This window comes from Vipera berus, assembly GCF_964194415.1.
Source record: "Vipera berus genome assembly, chromosome: 3".
NCBI classification, from domain to species: Eukaryota; Metazoa; Chordata; class Lepidosauria; order Squamata; family Viperidae; genus Vipera; species Vipera berus.
Genome location: NC_138204.1, coordinates 112,196,186 through 112,220,918, shown reverse-complemented (window position 1 = coordinate 112,220,918; position 24,733 = coordinate 112,196,186). Strand labels below are relative to the sequence as shown.

The following is a 24,733-nucleotide window of genomic DNA, read 5'->3' as shown; positions in this document are numbered from 1 at the left end:
ATGAAAATTCCTGTCCCAACTGCTGTCATAAATTGAGGACTACCTATTCTGACCCGGCTCCCCGAACACAACAGACGCACCAATAAATCTCCAATGTTCCTTTTATTCAGGAACAGTTTCAACACAGCCAACTGTTGAAGTCTTTAGTTGCCTCCAAACAACGGAGCTTACTCACTTTTCCCCTGCAGGGGCCGCCCAAACACCCAGAGTTAATCTCAGTCTCTCACCACACTTGCAGTAAGAGTCCTTCAGGCAAGCTGGCTCTCTTTTAACATAAGACACATGCACATGCTCTGACAGAAGTTACAACTAGAAGTGGCTGACCGGCAGGGAGACGAATAGTTGTCTGCCACACCTCTTCATCTCCGCCCCTACCTTTTATCCACAGCTGAGTGTGGGGCTCTGTTAGCAGCAGTGGCTCTTTTGCCCCAAAGACCGGCCCATAGCCTCTCGCTGTTCTCCTCTCCTCAGTCTCCGCCACGCCCACGCATCAATCACTGGCCCAGTGGTGGGATTCAAATATGTGAACAACCAGTTCTCTGTGTGGATGACACTTCTGGAAGTCCCTTCTTGGCCTGGGCAACAAAAAATTAGCTACTGGTTCTGCTGAACTGGTGCGAACTGGTTGAATTCCACCACTGCACTGGCCCCATGTGATCCTCCTCTCCTGAGTCACTTGCCTCAAGGCATGGAGGTCTGAGCCTTTCCATCTGGGGGCTGGTGGATGGCCCAGGATACGACTCTGTCCCTGGCTGTGACAGCTCCATTCCTTCATCCCCATCAGAGCCTTCAGATGGCCCTGATGCTGGGCCCAACGCCCACTCCTGTGCTTCTTCTTCTGAGTTGGCTGTGGAGTTTTCTGGTAGCCGACAGGCCACAACACTACCTGTAATGGTTTCCAAATAGAGTTTTCCAATCTGTATATGAGGTAGAGGTCAACCACCCATGGCCTGCGAGAATTCTGGCACCTGTACCACCCCACGAATATACAAGCATAGGTAGTCCTCAACTAATTGACTCCAAAATTTATGTTGCTAAATGAGACATTTGTTAAATGAGTTTTGCCCCATTTTATTACTTTTCTTGCCACACTTGTTCAGTGAATCACTGCAGTTCGTAAATTAGTAATCTGGTTATTAAGTGAATATGGCTTCTCCATTGACTTTGCTTGTCAGAAGGTTGCAAAAGGGGATCACATGACACTGGGACACTGTAATCTTCATAAATCTGAGTCAGTTATCAAGCATCTGAATGTAAATCACATGACCATGGGGATGCTGTAATGATCATAAGTGTGAAAAATGATCATAAGTCACTTATTTCAGTCCCATTGTAACTTTGAAAGGGTCACTAAGAGAACTGTTGTAAGTCAAGGACTACCTGTGTCTCCCAATTTAAAATTATGTTTGTAAAAAATCAAAGTATCAGGCAATGACCAGATCTCCCCAAATCTTCATATTTAAGTTTGCAGTCTTACAAGATTTAGGGATTTTTTTCTAAAATCTGGGGCAATTATGGCATAAATCTATGGTTTTAAGCAAGTGTAGGATTTAATAATTTGGAACTTGGGCAACTAAAAAAATGATTTAATTTGGCATCAGGTACACCCCTCTCCATGCTGTTAGGGATCACCATATGTCCCCAGATTACAGGTTGGGAAAAGTTATATTAAATAATTTGGGTTCTCCACACCTTGATGCCCTTTTATGCCTCCTCCCCTCTCCCAGCATTTGATGCCTTAAATCTACCCATGGAGGAGAACATATATGCAAATTTTATACATCTGCATGCTACTTCAGCAACTAAGAGACATGTTCTGATCAGCATACGTAATGAAAGCAGTGTACATGTACACCAGTTTGCCTCTATTTAGTATGCTCCTTGTCTCCCTGTAATCATAAATAATACTCAGACATCTTACAAATGTGATTTTATTAGTCCAACAAATTAATATCAAGCAGACAAATAAACTAGATTCATTTTTTTTATTTTCTGTATAATAGTGATTCTATTTTTAACAGGTCTAAAGAGAGAGTATGCTAACATGGAAACATTGGAAATAATTTTACAGTGGTTCCAAGCAGTAATCCCAGAGGAAGTCAGGTGTTTCATGACTTAGGGTTCTTCCTGACTTGTGATCTGTTTAAATAACCAAAGGAAGTTAGGAAGCTTGATCTTATTAACTCAAGCCTTGATTACCATTAGATGAACTCCTAAAGCACACTCTACAAGGGCTCATTGGAGCTCACTCAGTAATTTCAGCTAATACAAAATGTGGCAGCCCCATTAATATAAAACCCCCTCCAAAGTTGCTGCATTGGCTTTTGAGTCTAATTCAAACTGTGGACATTACTTTTAAAGCTCTGAATTGCACAGCGGTGGAACAGATCAGGCAATTCCTTGCCAGAATTAAATCTGCTCTTGGGAAAGACTCCGCTGAAAATTCACTCCTCTTACTTCACACACTTGTGTGAGGTTCATGGTGCATGACTGAGATGGCATTCCTTTTCAACAATAGTCACCACTTTGTGGAATTCTTTCCTAAGAACTATGTTCAGCTTCTTGCTGCAATTTGGTATTTATTGGTTATTCCAACATGGTTTTGATCTCACTTATCATGTTCATTTATCTTGGGTTTTATCTTTGCTTTGCTTTTGTAGGTTGTTGTTTTTTTAGCAGTTTTACATTAATTTGGATTTGCTATTGATTATGTTTTTGATTGATGCTATACAGGTGAAACTCGAAAAATTAGAATATCGTGCAAAAGTTCATTTATTTCAGTAATGCAACTTAAAAGGGAAAACTAATATATGAGATAGACTCATTACATGCAAAGCAAGATAGTTCAAGCTGTGATTTGTCATAATTGTGATGATTATGGCTTACAGCTCATGAAAACCCCAAATCCACAATCTCAGAAAATTAGAATATTGTGAAAAGGTGCAATATTCTAGGCTCAAAGTGTCCCACTCTAATCAGCTAATTAAGACATAACACCTGCAAAGGGTTCCTGAGCCTTTAAATGGTCTCTCAGTCTGGTTCAGTAGGAATCACAATCATGGGGAAGACTGCTGACCTGACAGTTGTGCAGAAAACCATCATTGACACCCTCCATAAGGAGGGAAAGCCTCAAAAGGTAATTGCAAAAGAAGTTGGATGTTCCCAAAGTGCTGTATCAAAGCACATTAATAAAAAGTTATGTGGAAGGGAAAAGTGTGGAAGAAAAAGGTGTACAAGCAGCAGGGATGACCGCAGCCTGGAGAGGATTGTCAGGAAAAGGCCATTCAAAAGTGTTGGGGACTTTCACAAGGAGCGGACTGAGGCTGGACTCAGTGCATCAAGAGCCACCACACACAAACAGATCCTGGACATGGGCTTCAAATGTCGTATTCCTCTTGTCAAGCCACTCCTGAACAACAAACGTCAGAAGCGTCTTACCTGGGCTAAAGAAAAACAGACCTGGTCTGTTGCTCAGTGGTCCAAAGTCCTCTTTTCTGATGAGAGCAACTTTGGCATCTCATTTGGAAACCAAGGACCCAGAGTCTGGAGGAAGAATGGAGAGGCACACACTGCAAGATGCTTGAAGTCCAGTGTGAAGTTTCCACAGTCTGTGTTGATTTGGGGAGCCATGTCATCTGCTGGTGTTGGTCCACTGTGCTTCATTAAGTCCAGGGTCAACGCAGCTGTCTACCAGGAGATTTTGGAGCACTTCATGCTTCCTTCCGCAGACGAGCTTTATGGGGATGCTGACTTCATTTTCCAGCAGGACTTGGCACCTGCCCACACTGCCAAAAGCACCAAAACCTGGTTCAATGACCATGGGATTACTGTGCTTGATTGGCCAGCAAACTCGCCTGACCTGAACCCCACAGAAAATCTATGGGGCATTGCCAAGAGAAAGATGAGAGACATAAAACCGAACAATGCAGAAGAGCTGAAGGCCGCTATTGAAGCATCCTGGTCTTCCATAACACCTCAGCAGTGCCACAGGCTGATAGCTTCCATGCCACGCCGCATTGAGGCAGTAATTGCTGCAGAAGGGGCCCAAACCAAGTACTGAGTACATATGCATGCTTATACTTTTCAGAGGTCCAATATTGTTCTATGTACACTCCTTGTTTTATTGATTGCATGTAATATTCTAATTTTCTGAGATTGTGGATTTGGGGTTTTCACGAGCTGTACGCCATAATCATCACAATTATGACAAATCACAGCTTGAACTATCTTGCTTTGCATGTAATGAGTCTATCTCATATATTAGTTTCCCCTTTTAAGTTGCATTACTGAAATAAATGAACTTTTGCACGATATTCTAATTTTTCGAGTTTCACCTGTATGTGCAAACTTGCTGAAAGAAATTCTCATTTCTCAGATGAGATGGCGCCAGATTTGGCTACAAGGAACTATAACGGAACTTCTCTATTCCTGATATTGTTTTGCACAGAAGCCATTCAGTTTTGTCCTGTTTGTCACATAGGATACCATATAATGTACTTTAAGGTCCAAGTTGGAAACTCAGTGGCAGCTTTAAGCTAGGGAACCTGCAGTAATGTCAAGTACTTGGTAGGAGGGAGAACATTTTTGTTGATTTCTAATGCAAAACTTCCTACATTGTTGCTGGGAGTCTTGTGGTTTTGATGGCAACTGAAAATCACAAGATAATTGTTCAGTCACTCACAGTCTTGAACAAAAATTGACAAATACCTCACCCAGTATTTAAATGTACCACAGCCGATCTGTATTAGGCAAATGTCAATGCTGTATAGGGTTAAAAGACAATTCAGCAGTGCAGTATAGACCCCAAGTCAAAGTGAGAATAAGAAATGTGATTATGATTTCACAGATTAACTTACAAGTAGTTAACAAAAGGTCTACCAGAAAAAGTATTCCAAGTAGGATTACTGCTGACCAGATATGCACAGAGCTTCCTCAAAGCAATGCAGCCTATCTATGCTTCCCAGCAACGGTGATTTACATCAGATAATTTCCAAAGGGGTCAGTGTAAGAGGTACACTCTGGGACATGGGTCTCAAATTCAAATCATCAAAAGTGCCTCTTATGTCCTAGTTCACAACGTCACAAATTAAGGGCTACAACAGTGAGGGGGGCGGGAATCCAATATTGATAAAAAAATCTTCAATGATTCAAAACTGAAGAAATGAAGAGTACAACAGTATGCTAACAAACATAACTTTATTGCAAAAGAAAGCCATTTCACATTGGTCATTTAATTGCCTGCATTTTTATTAATATCAATTGGACTACATTTTTTGGTTTTATTACTGGGACAATATGTAAAATATTTCAAGGTTGTGCACTGCATAAAATGACTTTAAGTGTGTGAAGTGTGTGTATAAGTTTGAGGAACCTGCTTTAGAAATCAAAACATCAGAGTCTTCATACAATACCAGGCTGGAACCAAACCCTGAGTATTTTATACAAATAACATACAAATAAAAATGAGATTTATTCCCAAATAACTATGTTTATGTATATGTTCTTCTTCAGTACAAAGCAGTATAATTTAATTTGCCCCAAAATTACACAGATCTCAATTGAGATCTATTCTCAAACAAATATACAAGAGATCCTATGTACATTTATTAAAAAAAGAAGTTTGTTTTTCTTTCCCAGTTGGTACCCTCCAGATATGTTTGGACTACAATTTCAAGCCAATTGAGCAATGGATTATGAATACCTGTATTAAGTGGCAATGTAAACTATTAATAGTTCCCTTCCTGGAATGGAAGACAGAAAATAGGAGTGGGGGGAGGTGTCTTCCCTTTTCATTTTATGTCTGTCTCTATACCATTTGCTGTAAAACTGTCTTTTAAAAGTACCAAGCAAATAAAAGTGAAAGGGGCTTATCCATTAGTTCACATTTGTGCTGTATCCCTTTGATAACAAGCTCCAATGCCAGTAAATAGGAAGAGTAGCAAAGAGATCATAGAACTGCCATGTTTGGGTAAGGAAATGGCTTCTGATCAGAGGACCAGTCACAGAAGTATTCTGGATTATTTGTTTTGCAAATGATGTGGCCAATATTGCTGAAAATTCTGTTGCAGATGCCCAATGCCAGAGGCTGCTGTTGTAATAGCCTGATAAGAAAGAATTGTCTTGTAACATAGGCAATTTTTCATAGCCTTCAGATCTCTATTGTTTACTGCGCAATAAGAATATTTAAGATGTCAATATTTTGCACCGCTCCAAAATGATGGTTATGAAAAGTTATACTGTTTCAGAACTGTACCCAAAACTTTTTGCCAATGAACTCATTCAAAACTGAGAAGCTAGAGTGGATTACTGAAACAATGGGAACACTTAAGTTTTCCCATACATTTTTCTCTATTTTTTCAATTAAATACAGAAAATATACCTCTAGGACAAGAGACTGGGCTCAAAGGGCTAGAAAAGCTATTGTCTCCCTCCTGGCTAGTCTGCAGCAAAATGTCCAGTTGAATCGGTCTTTCCCAATCTTGTGCTATCTAGATTTGATGACCCTCCCCCCCCCACACACACACACTTTCCATTATTAAGGGATTATTAGAAGGATTCTAAAGGAGTATTAGAAGGATTCACACACCGTTCTATTGATAACCTTCTTAGGCTGCTTTTTATAGCGTATTACAATATAGCTTTTTGGCCTGAACCTCCTCTTTCTTAAACTCCCCCCCCCCTACTTTACATGTGTAAACTCACATACCTGAGCAGGATTGAACAAAGGAACTGTCCCTTCTGTGTGGGCTAGAGGCACACTATCAGGGTTGTACTGATGTCTGAAAGAACTAGCCTGAAATATCAGGGGGGAAATTATTAATTGTCAAGAGTAGTCAAGAAAAGTAAGAAGTAAGTTACCTACAACTTCAATCACTCAAATGCCAATTTGTTTTCCACCATATATTTCTGAATTTCACATCCAATAAGCCCAAGTCAAGATTATTATGGATACTGTAAACTGAAACATTGGGAAAATTCATGGTAACCTAAAACTGGGATGTAGTGTACCACTAAATGTAAAGTTCCCACAACAGTTGGCTTGTTCTTTTTCCAGCCTGGATTGCCAGAAAGTGTTTAGTAGACTTCTGTCCTCCCCAATGACATTTTTTTCCAAACCAAAGGTTTCATTTTATATTCCACATCTCACCTGATCACCAGCATCTGAGACGATGGTTGCTTCCATGCTGACAGGGCCTTGTGAATTTTGAACTTCTGGAGAATTAACAGATATTATATATTTTTCAAAAGTAGATCATCATGGCTCAGATTTAAAGTAGCACTGTAGTACACAGGTAGTCCTCGGGGTCATATAGTGCAATGCCAGGGGACCACGCAGAATTATAACAGTGGTTGTGGCAGTCCTAGCTATATTGTTAGGCAAATCTCACAAAGTCATAGAATCCTGTGGTTATTGTGATCACCATTTGTGACCTCTTGCCAACTTCTTGCCAATGACTTTGTTTGTCAGAAGCCAGTAGTGAAGGTCACAAATGATGTTGATGTGACCACAGGATACTGTGATATTGTAATTGAGAGGACCAGTTGCCCAAAACCCAAATCAGAATCACATGACCATTGGGACACAGTCACAATTATGAAGATCCATCATACTTCTCCCCTTGCTCAGCACTGTAGTAGGTTTGAGAGGTCTTTCAGTGAGGACTACCTGTGGGAAGGGTACTTCTCTACTGCATCCCCTTGAGATCAAAACCCTTTAGTTTTCCCTATCTCCAAGAACCTGATATCAAATGTTGAGGGGTATACCAAAAATTGGGGTTTCATTATGCACAAAAAAGGATATAAAATGTCAAAAATATTATTATTATTATTATTATTATTATTATTATTATTATTATTATTATTATTATTATTATTATTATTATTAATCATTGCACAGTCAGCCAGATGTTCAGACTGGATTTGGCATTTTTGTCTACCTATCAAGTCCTTACTAAGGACCTGGGATAGGCAGATGTGGATGTTTGATGGTATTACAGATATTGTCGCAGGATGGAAGCAGTTCCTAGTAAGGCCGCCTTTTGCAATTGACTAATGGCAAATTTGTCAATGCCAATCGTGTTCAAGTGGTGCTCCTGTTGTTTTGGGATTGCACCCAAGGCACCTATTAATATTGGTACACTGCCATGTCCACTATACAGACTTTTTTGTCTTTCTTATTGACAATTGTTAAGTCTGGGGTGTTACGTTGCAGGTAATTGTCTGTTTGAATTCTGAAGTCCCAGAGCAGATGATGATGATGATGATGATGATGATGATGATGATGATGATGATGATGATGATGATTTGCCCATCTTGTGGTTCAAAGCAACAGAAAATCTAAACTAAACTAACAAAATGTTGATAAATTCATTCAGAAGCATGCAGGGTTATATTTACCTGGAGATCTCTTGGAAAAAGGATTGCCTTGCGTGGGAGAAAGAGGAGGAAGGCAATGATGTTCATTCATGGGTGAAGCCAAAAGGGACTGAGTGATTTTCTCCTAGAGAAGGAAAATATACAATAGTGATAAAATAAATTGCTGGCTATTGCCTCCAACCTTCCTGTGAAGACTGTGGAACGTACTTTCCCTTGAGATCTGGCAAGGCCCCATCTTTCCTTAAATCAGTGAAGAATTGGCACTTCTCACAGGCTGGGATAGAAAGATTGGAGCCCAGAGACCAAGATTGGGTGTCTGTTTTTCTTTTTCTTTTCTTTTTTGTATTGGTTTATTGTTTGTGTTTTTAATACTGATGTTCACTACCCAAAGCTGCACTTACAAGATGGTTGGCCATATACATCTGTTAAATAAATAAATAAAACCTGAAATATGAAGCAACTATTTGACAGCACACAAGTCTCCCAGAAGTCCTAGAAGAATGTGAACTGCCCAATGGTTAGCATTAGCTGTTATTAGGGGGGCTCAGTTTTAGGGCAGGTTTGTTCTTCCTTTGGTAGTTCAAAGGACCTTGCACCAAAGGAGCTTAAAAATAAAGCAAAAAACCAAGATAGCTATGATAGGGCATTACAAAGAAATATATAATTTAGATGCTGCAAGTAGACTTCCGTTGCATTTCCAATTTTCATTTTTTGCCAAGGGAAATTCAAAATGAAGCAAACTGATCAGAAGGTGCTGTCATGGAGATTCTATCTCAGTGCCTGGAAGTTGTGAGGGCTCGAGTTGAGTGCAACAGGCTTCTCAGTTCAACCCAAGCAAGCCTGAGTGGCTTGAGAATTTTGGATCTCCTAGAGCTAAGGATCCTCCATCTTTTGTCCTGGATGGAGTAGCACTGCCTCTGACAGCTGTGGGGGTCCTCTTGGATTCAAGGTCCTGCTCGAGGAGCAGATAGTAGCCAGTTACCGTATCACTACTCTTTGAGCTACTTTGGCTACTGCTTTGCTTCTAGATGCAATTATAGGTGCTGGTTGTTCCCTTTGTAAAGCCCTTCCTAGCTTGGGACCAGGTTACTTATGGGAAGGTCTTTTCCTGGTTGTTTCTATCCATCCTGCCTAATCCAGAAACAGAATTATGCTCTGGGTCCCATCAGAGTGACGGCTGCCAAAGAGCAGAAGAGTTTTTCCACTGTGGAATCCACCTTCTGAAACATCATCCCTCCAGACGTTAGCTTCGTCCTGACTCTGCTGGTCCTGCTTTTGTGCACAAATCCAAGGCTCTGAGTGTGTTTGGAGCCCATCTCTTGCTTGTGTTAATGACCGTTCATGATTCCAGCTGCTGTCTCTTTTATCTTTTTCACTATATGTATTTTATTTAATGTTTAGCTGTTTTTGTTGTAAGCCATTCAGAGTCACATTTGTGAGAAGGGCAATTATTTAAATCAATATATTTAAATAGATATAATTATTATTTGCCACTGCTTTCTTTTGGATCTTTTCTGACTTTCCAGTTTAGCTTACAGCCCCCAAAAGTCCTAGTGGTTTCCATCCAAGTGTTAACCATATTCAACCCAGTTTTCTCAGCTTACTCAAGATTGCCCAGGTGTTGCCTGCTGTTGTATCAATGACTGCATTATTAACAATGTTATTATTCCCACACAATAAAGTGCAAAGCAATCAATAAAAATAAGTATTTCTTTATCTCTAGGTACTGGAGAAACAAAAGAAATGAATTAAAACAATGCTGGAGAAAAATCAACCTGAAGCCAGGATAGATGGAAGAGAAAATAATCCAATAAATCTTTAACAACATCATAAATATTAACAAAACACTCACAGTGGGAACTGGTGGTCCTATGCGGTATGTACAAAGTTGGAAATTGAGGTGGGAAAGCAAACAGACAAAGACTGAGAGAAGACGGCCAATATAAGAGACAACATATGAATAATGCATCTGTGAATTTTTATTTAGACACACCAACTGCAGGGTGCAAGAAAGAAAAAAGAATGTTCCTCCATGTGAAAACCTTTCTGCACAAACAAGAAATGTCAGAGAGGATCCTGCCAAGTTTTCACTTCGGCATGCTGTTTTTCTATTGGCAAACAGACTGTGGCATTCATTTTTACTTACAGTTGTTCCTTTTTTTACTTGGGTTCATTAGGGGCGCTCTAAAGTTTGATCCTCACAGTAGCTGAAAGTGATGCAATCTGACAAAAGCTTTACTATTTGATTCTGTTGAGCATACAAGCTAATCCTTAAACTTTTTTTGTGTCAGATAAAGCTGTCAGTCCCAGCCTTTCCCTTGTAGTTCAGTCACCCCCTCCCCACCACATAAGCCTCTAGCAGATATAATGCAAGACTCCCTGAGCCTCCAACAACTCCAGTATCTTAATTGTTTCCTATAAAACACAAATGTGCTGTATAAGCAATAGTGATCCCACTTTTTGTATTCCATTCTTTCTAAAAAGATAGATCTAGGATAATATTTTCAAGCTGGGGGGTCCTTGGATACTTTCAGAACTACTATCAGTTAAAAGACCATTCATGGGAGCTCCTGCTGTTTGGCTAGATTCTGCTGCTGCTGAGAAACGCTAGGAGATTTTTATGAAGAGGACACACACACACCCTAAAACACCCCAAACTCTTTCATCTAAAAAGTTTCTTTGTTACCTGAGAAACTGAAGCAGTTGAGTCCAAAGATGGCGCTTCATCTTTCTTTGCCTTGGAACGGAACCATCGGAACCAGCCAAAACCAGAAGTCTGGAGGGATACAAAATCTTGAGTGGAGATGCTGGCCTTTTCTTCTTCTAGACATAGAAGACATTGAGTCTCTGATCCAGCCATAAGCATGTCATAGGGCTTATTGTGTAAAGTAGAAATTATGTAAGGGGCAGGAAGAACCAGAATCTCAAATTTTACTGTTGAGAATATGAGCCTCCCCCAACCTCATCGTTTCATCTACAGTGATTTTTCATTCCTGTAATTCTTCTTCTGGTCCAGCATTATGTTTCCAGAAGAACCCAATTAAATATTTCTGAGAAGCCATATGTAGGCATAGAAACAAGCAAATTTCCCTGTTGTTCCTCCTCACATCTAATCTTGAATGGCATGTTGCCTCCAAACATGGAAGATCCATTACACTTCCGTAGTCTGACTTAATCTGTTCTAATTTCATCTAACCTGAAATCATATATAAGTTGAAGCAATATTTTACAGTGATTCCATGATTTCATGAGTGGATGGTTTCAGATGGCAATAGTGGGAAAGAGAGCTCTACTCCTTACCTGCTACGATATGGCGAGACAAAGACTTCTCTCTCTTTCCTGTTTAATATGTATGTAAACTACTAGGAGACCTCTATCAGTTTGGGGTCAGGTATTGCAACTTTTCTGATTATACCCAGATAGACATCTCTATCCTGGCCAAGCTGGTGATATCAGGATATCTTGGGGACCCTGACCAGTGCCTGAAGGTTGTATGGATCAGGAAGAAATAGATTAAAATTGAAGCCCAAGAAAACTGAGTTGCGGTTTGTCCAAAAACTTACGGCAGTGGCTTTCAACCTTTTCTTCACCACAGACTCACTTTAAATACTGTTAATGGCCATGGATCATGGCCACAGACATAACTCAAGATTTAATTCATAACATTTCTTCTCTGCAGACCCCCTGTGATGACATTGCAGTCACCCAGGGGGTCCGTGGACCACAGGTTGACAACCACTGCAATATGCTGCCTCTCTCTGAACCAATGATAATTCTGGAAGAGGCAGTCGCTTAGACTCATGGCTATTGATGGATACATAGTGGGAAATTATAATTAAGGGGCCTTTGCTCAGCACTGGGTGGTGCATCACTTGAAGCTCTTCCTGGAGAAGACCTGAAAACCCTGACTCATGCCCTTGTCATGTGCAAGTTAGATTTTTGCAAAGCAGTCTAGACTTCAAGACTACTCAGAGGCTATGACTGCTCTAACTTATCTATTAAAAAATAAGAGTCATTATTCAGACTTAACACTGGGGCTTAGGGCTCTACATTGGTCACCAGCAGGTTTTAGGTACAATTTAATATGCTGATTTTGAATTTTAAAACCTTCATGAGTATCTATTTCAAGTAGATCAAATCCATTCAGTCTGTGCATCTTGAGCAGGGACAATTAGGCTTCCTACCTCATATAAGAACCATGGAATAGGAGGGGACTTTGTCAATTGCATTTACCCTGTTTATCAACCTCCTTCCAGAAATCCAGATGACCCTATTGCTATTGACCTTTTGGGGGAAAAATATTTTTTTAAAAAAAATGTAAATATACAAACACACAGTAAAGCAAATAGATACATTTAAAGTAAATAGTAAATCAACGCTAGTCTCTTTTGCTAGATCTAAATTGATTTTCCCAGAACTGAAGCTTGCATAATACTCACTGAAACGTAACAAATGAAAAATATAATACAGCTTATTTTTTAGTGAATTTAAATTGGCTACCACAATGCAGTTATCTGTTGTATGAATTTCAGCATGAATCAATTACCTACAATAATCCCACCATCTTCAAGGTAGAATAGAATATAATCCTAGCATCCACAACTGCACAATTTTCAGATAATACAACTGAAATTTCAACAAGATTGCCTCACCTTCAGTACCTCTTGCTCTGTATTCTCCACTAGTTTCTTCTCCAATGAGGTTTCATCCCAGGAGGCTTCTGGGGACTGAGGTGTATCTTCTGAAAGGGTTATTGTGGAACTCTCAGAGACAGTCCGGGTCCGTGAATTGAAAATGTCCTGACATCAAAGAGAAAACATCAGCATGAGGTAACCCGAACAGAGCAGATCCACAGAGATAACTAAATGATAGCTTCATTTGTAGCCTAAACCATCCTATCTTTAAAACTGAATCAAAGTCTTTCCTTGTATCAATTAACATCACAGAAAATCTAGCGAGACAAATCAACATTGTTTCCATTCCTATAACAAATCAATATTGTTAAAGATGGAAAGTGGGAGATAAGTGTCTTTCTCAAGACTAACTAGAAATCTTTGGCAGAATTTAGTCCTAGTATTTAAATTCCACACATCCAATTTCATCATAAAACTGCTGCTTTTTATAATGCATGAGTCACTAGTGGGATACAAGAAATTGAGATATCCCAGTTCAGTGGTCCCTAACTTTAAAAAGCAGAGTCAGCAAGACAGGTGGCATACTGTATATATGAGAACTAGTTTGGTGTAGTGGTTCAAGCTCTTGTCTTGCCCAAGGCACGAATGGTGGCTGGGTGATTTGGGGCCAGTTACTCTTTCTCAGTTCAACCCACCTACTAGGGTTATTGTTGTGGGGAAAATAGGAGTATTAGATATGTTTGCTATCTTAAGTTATTTATAAAAGTAATAAGGGAGGGGGAGATAAAAATTGAATAAATAATAAATTTATTATTATTATTATTATTATCATTATTATTATTATTATTATTATTATTATTATTATTATTATTATTATTATTATTATTATTATTATTATATAATATATTTATATTTATTATAAATCTGACCAAAGGCTTATTAAAATTGCCCACCTGGATGGCTTTGAAACAATAGTTAATCTAGGATTGTTATAGTTTGCCAAAAAGAAGAAGAAAAAATCTTAGATCTGACTCCTGCGTCCTGCCACCATCATGGACCTTCTTCTTCTTCTCCCCTTCTCACCTGATATTCTGGAATGTGCTTCTTTGGCTCACCAGGAAAATGGTCCAGCCCACAAGATTCCACAGTCTCCTCTGCAGGCCAAACAAAATTTCAGAACACTGTTCAAAACTGAGCTCCCATAAATAGTGAAATAATATCCACAGACCACCCTCATACCCTAGAAACAGCTCTGGGCAAACTAAAACCTCTGGCTTCTGAGGAAGATAAGGTAAAGGTAAAGGTAAAGGTTCCCCCGCACATGCGTGCTAGTCGTTTCTGACTCTAGGGGCCAGTGGTCATCTCCGTTTCAAAGCCGAAGAGCCAGCACTTGTCCGAGGACATCTCCGTGGTCATGTGGCCGGCATAACTAGACACCAAAGGCACACAGAACGCTGTTACCTTCCCACCGTGGTGGTCCCTATTTTTCTACTTGCATTTTTACGTGCTTTCGAACTGCTAGGTTGGCAGAAGCTGGGACGAGTAACAGGCGCTCACTCTGCTACGCGGCACTCAGGATTCGACCCGCCAAACTGCCGACCTTCTGATCGACAAGCTCAGCATCCTAACCCACTGAGCCACCACTGAGGAAGATACATTGATACTTATGTAACTAAGTAGACAAAAACAGGTAAGAAACATTTTCACATAGAAATCTTCCTCGTTCCAATGTTATTTGGGAGAAGAAAAACACCCTTTCTCTCATGACAATTACAGCTCCCTCGTTATTTTCCAAAGAATGTTAAACAATGTTAATTTTTCCTCATGTCTCACTGTGTTAGTTCTGGTTTTGTTAGAGCGGCTGAGAAGGTAAAATAAACTTTCTGACAGACTTAGGAGGAATTGAACATTTGGTCTAGCACTGTAACAGTAGCACTGTTTACAGAAGCTTAGGAAACAAATTTCAAACACACACACACAGGCACACACATGCAGGGTGGTCCACCCTTCCATTTGGCTTTCCCTGCTTTTTTTTCCAGATGGAAAAAAAGCACTGATATCCCATGAGGCAGGAGTGCTGAAAAATGTAGAAAAGAGGAGGAGGAGGAGAGAGCACTCCCTCTCCTGGCCAAAAAAAGTCAAGGCTTTTTATTCAACCTGTTATTTCTGTTTGTTTTTAATACCTGGGCTACTAATCCAGGAGCAGAAAGAAGGAGATACTTGTCTCTTCCCTCTGTCCTTTTTTAAGTAAAACTCGGCTCTCTGATCTTTCATATTTTCACCAGCCTCTGTTTGGAAACATCCTGTGGGAAAAAATTGAATTGGGACCTGGACGAGTAAAAAAAATAAAACGCATATATTTCATAGCTCTTTATTTGCAAAGCAACAAAAACATCAAACCAGTGTGAGTAATGTCACATCTATTTTGGTCTTCAGTTTAATGTGCTTTTAGAAAGCAGGCAAACAAAAAAAAAGTCTCTTTGTTCCTTAGCAGCCATTTTGTAGACTTTTCCTGAATCCAATCTGTGACCTGATTTCCCCATATAATTTCCTTCTCCTAAAAGCAATCAAAAATGACAACTGAAGATCAAGACAAATGGTGCTGTGGAGAAAATAAGGTATATGGACCGGGACACTGGCCCAGAAGAATTACCAGCATGTATGCCCAGTGGTAACTCTAAACTAAACTGGAGGGTCTCTATAGCTTTTAGGAGCAAAAGACACAGAAAGGGTCATCATCAATCTCAGAGATATCTAACTTGACCCAGAGTGGCATTTAGATCCAAGCAAGAACATACAGGAATAGTTTGGAAATTGGCAGAATTGTTGCAGTACCATCTTTGGAAATAATGAAATGCTTACTAAACAAGCATTAGGGTATTGTTGTGGTGGTGGTGGTTAATCTTCAAATCAATTCACAGTCTGGGACTGGTAAAAATTTAACAATTCAAGTCCTAACCAAGGACCTAAGAGCTATTAAGGCAACATCTGAGTATACAGTATAGGGCCTATACTGTATACTCAGACGTTGCCTTAATAGCAATTAGGTCCTTGGTTAGGACTTGAACAGTTAAATTATAGGCAGTTCCAAGAAGGGTAGGGTTTTTTGCAAAGATATTCAGGTCTAATAAATTCAGGTCTAATATTCAGGATATTCAGGACTAATAAATTCAAAATTTCCATGTATCTAGGCAGCCCTTTGGGTACTGCTGCAAGGGCTCCTTTTACTATTGACACAACCATTGATTTCTTCCTTCACAATCACTCAAATTCAATTTGCAAATCACACTATTTTGTTATTTTTTCTAACTGTTTCTCTTCAGAATAGAATAGAGCTGGAAGGGACCTTGGAGGTCTTCTAGTCCACCCTCTTGCTCAAGCAGGAGAACTATACCATCCCAGACAAGTGACTATCTAGCCTCTTCTTAAAGACCTCCAGTGATGGAGCGCCCACGATTTCTGAAGGCAAGCTGTTCCACTGGTTAATTGTCCTCACTGTCAGGAAGTTTCTCCTTAATTCCAGGTTGCTTCTCTCTTTGATCAGTTTCCAACCATTGTTTCTCGTCCTTCCCTCTGGTGCTTTGGTGCATAACATGACCCCCTCTTCTTTGTGGAAGCCCCTCAAGTACTGGAATACTGCTATCATGTCTCCCCTATTTCTTCTTTTCTTTAGACACTAGCCAAACCCAAGTCCTACAGCTGTTCTTCATATGTTTTAGTCTCCAGACCTTTGATCATCTTAGTTGCTCTTCTCTGAATTTTTTCCAAACTCTTAACATCTTTTTTGTGATATGGAGACCAAAATTGGCTGCAGTATTCCAGGTGTGGTCTTACTAGGGTTTTATAAAGCAGTACTAATACTTTGCGTGATCTTGATTCTATGCCTCTGTTTATACTAACCTATTGTATTAGCTTTTTTGGCGGCTGCTGCACACTGCTGGCTCATGGTTAAGTGATTATCCACTAGGACTCCAGTAAGTCTCACAGTTACTGTTTTTAAGCCAGGTCTCACCTAAACTGTATTTATACCTTTGATTTTTCCTGCCTAAATGTAAAACTTTGCTTTTCTCCACATTGAAAAGCAATGTGGAGAAAAGCCCTATCATTTTGCTCGATAGGGCCCAGAAGTTTGTCAAGATCTTTTTGGAACCTGAGTTTGTCTTCTGGAGTGTTAAATACTCCTGTCAGTTTGGTGTCACCTACAATTTGATGAGTTCCCCTTCAATTCCCTCATCTAAGTCATTTATGAAAATATTGAAGAATACTGGACCTAAGACGGAACCTTGTGGTACCCCACTGCTTACTTCTCTCCATGTAGATGTGGTGCCGTTGAGGACTACTCATTGAGTACGGTTTGCCAGCCAGCTACAGATGCATCTGGTGGTGATGTTGTCTTTCCATCTCTTTCTAGCTTTCTAGCTGTGGTCTACTTTATCAAATGCCTTACTGAAATCTAAGTATACTAGGTCCACAGCATTTCACTGGTCTACTAGTTTAGTCACTTTATCAAAGAATGTGATCATATTGGTTTGGTTCAATTCATGCATCCCCTGGTATTGCAATATCAATGACTCAGACTCTTTTTCTTTTCCACAATACTGATATTAGGAGTTCTGTGGGCCAGATATCTGTCTGTTTAGGATCCGAAAGTCCCATATTATGCAGTAGGAGTTCAGGGAACAAAAACAGCAATGAGATTTTACAAGTTTATGGAACAATCCCAGCATTTCAATGATTTTCTGTAAAACAGCTGAGCAGAAAAAGACCAACTAAAGTGGAATGGAGTGATACAGGCAGGTGGATCTCTGACCTGCATCTCCCTGCTTAGATATCTTTTATTTTCCCCTCTTTTGAAGGTTTTCATTACGTTATTTTCTCCTGTTAAGCAGTCTTCAAAATCACCCATCAAAACATCTCAGCCTTCTCTCTCAAACAATCCATGTCTTTCCTAGATTCCCTAAAATCCAGAGGATTAGCAAATGCTCCTATCTTTCAAAGAGCCTTTGGAATCCAATATCAAGATAAGGATTGTTTGTCTTCCTGCCTCCTCCCATTCAAAGCTAAAAAAGAAACCCTTTAATGCATAGATATAATCTGGCATTATCAACAAAATTTGCCAAAAGAGACAGGCCTGAAATTAGTTATCTGAACTGCATTTTAAATGTAGAATTTCACTTGTCTAATTTAATTATTTTTAAATCATTACAATCAGGAAAGGGAGAATATGGTGATTTACCAAATGCACTTAAACCTGAAATTCTATTTAAAATTAATTGGTTGTCTTGTGTTCTACTCTTGAATAAACAATTATTCCTCTTCTTTTGTGCCTTCCTTAAATAGTATATACTCCACTACTAGATAATAAATAGATAGATAGATGATAGATAGATAGATAGATAGATAGATAGATAGATAGATAGATAGATAAAGATATAGATAGACAGACAGACAGACAGACAGATAGATAGACTGTATTTTGATATACTATATTTTTCTAAATTAAATATATTTGTTTCCTTCAGTACTTTCTTCACTCTCTGCCCCCAATGCCCTTGTACTCCACTAGAGGAGAATAAAGTGCAATAGGAACAAACAGTAAGGGTGGCCCTATTGTTCTTTACAATTAAAGTCAACTCACAGAACATCATGGATAACTACTGCAGAAGCAGCCATTTTTACCTGGTGGTTGTTTCAGATGTGAGGAAGGATCATTTGAAAGGCTTCCTGAAGACAAAGTGGAATTGTGGTCATTTTCTGCTAAACAAGCCTCTAAACTAGCAGGTGTCCTCTCTGAAGGATATCCATGTCCAGAACAGATATGCAGCTGTTGATCCACATCTGGTTGGTGCCCAGTTGAATTAACAAGTGACGGGTGTCTACAAGGCTGATGCTGTAGATTCTCCCAGCATACCTCAGCTTGTTCAAACTCCAAATGAGGAGCTAAACCTGATAATCCAAATCTGAATATTAGTATTATTCCCAATTGATAGATCAGGAAAAGAGGCAAGGAACTAATGATCTTATTAAGGTTTAAAAAATGACACTCTTAAATGGGTTAATTTAAAATAAGATTGGCCTTGTAACTATAATTTGTAACCATAACCGCTGAAAGGTTTAAATTTCTAGAAAGCATGTCTAAAATCAGACTGCAAATAGGATTATCTCTTCCAACAATAATTTTCAGATGTAGTGCTGCTATGCAAAACTGATGGGTATATTTAAAAAAAGCAAACTCTCTGAAAGATTTTTAGAAAAGAGAGGGAGAACAAAATTAAATTCCAAAAAGCAGATTCATTCTTTTTACAAGCAACCTTCTTCATACTGTCATGCATTGGGTCACAATTCTCCTCATCTCCCCTGACCCTAACCCTAAACCCCCCCCCCAAAAAAAAAGCCATGGCCAAAAGCTATTGTTCTTATGAGGCTTTATAGGGGTCACAATATGACTACAGAAGAGAAAAATATAGTATTATAAATTTCATTATGTTTCCTTCCATCTCTCAATAAGAGAGATGCTTACTGATTCAATAAGATACATTCCTAAACAAACACATATAGAATTACAACTGCAGACTTTCGATCTAAATCTCTTTTTCCAAGTGGCACGTATATTTGAAACCAACTCAGTTCTCAAATGTTTCAAATCAAACTTGAAAGAGTTTGACAGAATACACCTTCTGGGTACATCTGCCACAATTTGTTCTTTCATTCTTTTACCTGATATTGATCCACTGTCTCTGAAAACATCTAGCTGGGTGGATGTAGTGTTGGGAAACCTTCTTTGATCCTTAAATTAGATATGAAAGAAAACACACATAAAATCCAAATCCGGTTAATGGTGTAAGCTCTAGGGTACAGGTAAGAAAGGGCAAAACAGAAACCCCCAGTATAAAACCCTCAATTTCAACAAGTCAGAATAACATCTTTATCTACTTATTTATTTAGTTACTTATTCATTCCAGGTATATAGCTGCCTCCTTGCCAAGCAACTCACAGTGGCTGTTTAAAACATTAAATCAAAGAAAATATAAAGAATGTCATTGGAAAATAAAATACACTGCCCAAGGAATTAGATACACAACACTATTAATTTCAATTTCCTACCTCTGAGGTAGGAAACAGAGCACTAAATAGTACCTGGGGATTATTCTACCCCCTATATGGGGATTAAGGTTAGGGTTAGGGACACTGGCTGAGGAATTCTGGGAGTTGAAGTCAACAAGTCATAAAAGGGCCAAGTTTGAAGACCCCTGGTCTACTCTATACACGGTTGCTATTTCTAGCTACACAAAGCAGTTTCTACTTGTATTGGCTTTTGAATCACTTTGCCTCTACAGTCCTGGGTTTCCTATTTGAAGACAAGGAACCTGAAACTGATGATAAAGGTTTAACATTGATATCCTTAGATATTAGTTCAGATTCTGCATTTTAGGCTGCTGGCAAACTTATCCAGTTTGACCATGTTTCTGGAAATTCCTGAAAATAAAAAGACTGCTGCTTTTTAAAATTAATTTGATGTCACTCCATCTACTGCCTCTGGAGCAAGGCAGTTAGTGAATGAATGAATGAATGAATGAATGAATGAATGAATGAATGAATGAATGAATGAATGAATGAATGAAATTAAGACAGGCAAATGGCTGTCCAGTCTCTTCTTAAAAACCTCCAGTGTTGGAGCATTCACCACTTCTGGAGGCAGTTTGTTCCACTGGTTAATTGTTCTAACTGTCAGGAAGTTTCTCCTTAGTTCTAGGTTGCTTCTCTCCTTGATTAGTTTCCATCCGTTGCTTCTTGTCCTGCCTTCAGGGGCTGTGGAGAATAGCTTGACTCCCTCTTCTTTGTGGCAGCCCCTAAGATATTGGAACACTGCTATCATGTCACCCCTCACCCTTCTCTTCATTAAACTACACATACCCAATTCCAGCAACCGTTCCAGATATGTTTTAGCCTCCAGTCCCCCAATCATCTTTGTTGCTCTTCTCTGTACCCTTTCTAGAGTCTCGACATCTTTTTTGCATTGTGGTGACCAAAACTGGATGCAGTATTCCAGGTGTGGCCTTACCAAAACATTGTAAAGTGGTATTAGTACTTCACTTGATCTTGATTCTATCCCTCTGTTAATGCAGCCTAGCACTGTGTTGGCTTTTTTGGCAGCTGCAGCACACTGCTGGCTCATATTGAAGTGATTGTCTACTAGGACTCCAAGATCCCTCTCACAGTTACTACTATTGAGCAAGGTACCACCTATACTATACCTGTGCATTTGATTTTTCCTGCCTAAATGTAGAACCTTACTTTTTTCACCATTGAAAAAAAGTTTATTTAAAGTTTATTTAAAGTTAGCTTGGTAAAGTCTTCAGTTAAAAGTAGAAATCTTTCAAAATACTGCACCATGCCCTGAATCTCCCTACTTCAATTAAAGGTAGTAGAGGAGTTTCAGTGGCGTAGCATGGGGGGTGCAGGGGGGGCCGGCCGCACCGGGCGCAACATCTGGGGGGGGCGCGCTCGCACTCGGGAGGGATGGAAGACGCGCCAAAGCGCCCTTCGCGCGGCTGGAGTCCCGCGGGGGGGATCCGGGGCTGAGGCGCACTCGGGGAAGCAGCAACTCACAACCAGCTACTCTTGGGGGACGGAGGCACAAAGCCGGCCAGACAGGGCTCGGAGCCATCCCAGACCACAGCTGCACTTCCACCTTTCCCAGGGTGGCCCCCGCAGACGGAGCGCAGTGCAGGGCACCAGCATGCCCCACTACGAGAGAAGCGCCCGCCGGTGCGGCCCCGACTCCCTCACCCCGCGGCAGGTGGCGGCGGCGTAGCGGGCTTGCGAAAAGCGGGGCGGTCGTCGTCGGCTGCTCCCGGCGCCGGGCAAGGGCAAGCAGGGCAAGGTCGCTCCTGCTCAAAAGCCAGAGTTCAGCGGCTGGCGAGGCGCTCGCGCGGGGCTCTCCCGGGGCTGGCGGGCCGAACGGGGACCGGCCTCCCCCTCTCTGCGCTAGAGCGGCCCCCGCAGTGGCGGCCCGGTGCACGTGGCTGAGGGGGCGGCGGTGGCGGGAGGGGGGTCAGAGGAGCGAGCCGAGCTCTCCCGGGGCAGCAGGTGCGGGCTGGTGCGGCTCCAGGCTCAGCCGCAGCTCCGGCCAAGAGCTGCCAAGCTCACAGGGCGTCATGCCGGCCCCCTCCCTCACTCCCCGCGCCCGGATGCGCCCCTGGCGGAAGCCCCGGCCAGCCGCGGTGCATGCCTGAGCGAGACGGGCAGCTGCGCTGGCGGGTCCCGCTCTCTTCCAGGCATCAGAGGTAAGAAAGGGACGGCGGTGCCCCCAGCCGCCCCCCCCGCCGGCTCCGAAGCGGAGGCTCCGCTGCGCCGCCCGCCTCCTGGCACGGCCTCGGGTCCCGGCGCTTCTGCCGCACGTGAGGGAGGGGATGCCGGACCTTCCCCCTTTTCCCGGGGGAGGCGTGGGTGGGGGGTGCGGCGGACGCCCAGGATGCGGGGCTCCCTGCGGCAGACTCGAGTGCTAAAATCCACGGGTTAGGGGGCGCAAATTACTTGCCTTGCCCCGGGTGCTGACAACCCACGCTACGCCACTGAGGAGTTTATTCTTAAAATAGCTTCCACTTTATTTGGATGTGGGCTCATTTTATATTCATTTCTGCAATGTCCCAGGTATGTAAATTTTTCCAAGCATCAGAGGGATTTACATTATGCTTATTCTATTTGAAAATTACAGCTTTTACAGGACCTAGAACTTTGGGCAATCTCAGTCAAGTTCATTGACTAAGTCGCCTTTCCTGAAAATCAAAATATCTTTCAAATGATATAAAAGTTTTCCATTGTAACAACCCAAGAGACCTAAAAATTCCTGTTTGTCTTTTGAAGAAAATTCTACCAAATGATATGTCAGCCTAAGATGAGCCCAATCTATTAGCAGGCTTTTGCAAATCATTGAAGAATGCTGCTTCTATTGACGAGAATGTTTCTCTCTTTTCATGACTTTGTATGTATTTTAAAGTTGTAAGTATATCCACATCTTCTTGGCATGCATTAGTTTGCTACAATCTTACTCCATGCTGAGCCCTCTTTTCCAATTCTGCTTTTATTTTGACAGTAACAAGTTTGATATCATTCTAGCCAGCTGAACTGCCTAGGCCAGGGGTAGGCAACCTCGGCTCTTTTATGACTCATGGACTTCAAATCCCAGAATTCCTGAGCCAGCCAAGCTGGCTCAGGAATTCTGGGAGTTGAAGTCCATGAGTCATAAAAGAGCCGAGGTTGCCTACCCCTGGCCTAGGCAAAAATTCTTTCTTTAAGCTATAGTTTACTGAAAAAATCTTTATGGTTTCTTTTTCCTTGCAAGACTCTATGTTGTTTTTCCTCGTAAACATGCTATTTCAACAGATGCTTCTTTGCCCATTTACATTCTTTGCCTCTGTGCTGAGTAGCATCTATAAAATACTCCTAGGCAGCCTAATTTCTTGCTGCCAAAGTTGTTGTAGTCAGTTGGAGACAATGCACACTCTGGAAGCTTTTCAGACAACTTCTGAAAATCCATTTTCTTTAGTTTTTATATCCGTTTCAAATACACTGCACAGCTGTTGGTCTCCAAGACACTTCTCATGATTTGGCAGAATCATCAAGCTTGCAACTGGTTCTCTCCCCCCCCCCCAAAAAAAAATCCTCATTATGTATTGCATGTATTCTCACTTTAGAATGCAGCAGTGACCTCTTTATTTATATCTGTAACATTCAACAATTTTAGCATGACATTCTAAATGACCCCTCTGCATGTCCCTTCCCACAAAAGTACTTTTAAAGTCCTTCAGTTAAATTACTGTATGTTCTTGTGACTGGAAAATAAAGTTTGCTGAACCAAACTTTTTGTCTGCTTTCCTTCTGTAACAGGATTGAACAAAGAGTGGGCAATGTCCTCTATAACAAGAATGGGCAACTTTTAGGGATGCATCAAGCCTGATGACACACTATAAAGTTGATTTGCTCCAGGATTCATTGAATAGTTTGGCCGCAGTAGTCTTGGGACCAGAAAAAATTGCTGTCAGACCTGGCAAAAAAAATTGCACCCATCCTTTCTAGATTTGTTTGGATGGCTATGCTTCTTGGCAAACTTCTACCAGCCTCTTTAATAATCTTGCTCTTAAAAAGCGCCAAGCTTCTTCAATTTGCATACCTCTTATTAAAATAAAAACAGCGGCATCCACACAGAGAACTGGTTGTTCACATATTTGAATCCCACCACTTCACAAACTGTCTTGTGGATTTCTTGGGCACCCAAAGTTCATCAAATTTTCTCAAGAGAACCCAATCACCTTAACTAGAAAAGCTCAGACATTTAACAGTCTGCACCATCTGGGCCTCCATACCATAAATGATAGTGCACATCTAATTTTATCCTTCTCCTGCATTCTGGTTGATGGCCATTCTGGAACTTGTTTCCAAGCAGTGCTATTAAAATCAAATCCATCTGCAAATTATAGGACTTCAGATGACTGAAGTGCTACTTATGCTGAGTAGCCTGTAACACTGCAGAACGGTTAAGAGTTCCAACTCCTATTTTTCTTTTCGTACTTTAAAAGCCTGAGACATTTAGTTAAACAATTCTTTAGCTGATTTATATTTAAATAAATATATGAATTGGTTCTCTCCCCAACTAACTGCCTGTTTTTTTTCTTTGGACAGGTTCTTCCTTACCACAAATATAAAGAACTGACTCCTCCTCC

The 24,733-nt window shown here is 40.8% G+C and overlaps 1 protein-coding gene across 2 annotated transcripts in view; it reads right to left on the bottom strand.

Annotated features, from left to right (window-relative positions):
- Positions 1-5,237: 5,237 nt before the first annotated feature.
- Positions 5,238-24,733, bottom strand: part of LOC308664803 (protein transport protein Sec16B-like) — a 77,605-nt gene continuing 58,109 nt past the window's right edge. For both annotated transcript variants that reach the window (XM_081322319.1, XM_081322318.1), the window contains exons 19-27: positions 19,728-19,797; positions 18,690-18,956; positions 14,094-14,164; positions 13,029-13,175; positions 11,063-11,152; positions 8,398-8,500; positions 7,148-7,212; positions 6,707-6,793; positions 5,238-6,101 (exon numbers count right to left, since the gene is read on the bottom strand). In XM_081322319.1, the coding sequence (XP_081178445.1) occupies positions 6,018-6,101; positions 6,707-6,793; positions 7,148-7,212; positions 8,398-8,500; positions 11,063-11,152; positions 13,029-13,175; positions 14,094-14,164; positions 18,690-18,956; positions 19,728-19,797 (984 nt within the window). In that variant the 3' untranslated portion in view covers positions 5,238-6,017. The remainder of the gene's footprint in view (positions 6,102-6,706; positions 6,794-7,147; positions 7,213-8,397; positions 8,501-11,062; positions 11,153-13,028; positions 13,176-14,093; positions 14,165-18,689; positions 18,957-19,727; positions 19,798-24,733) is intronic.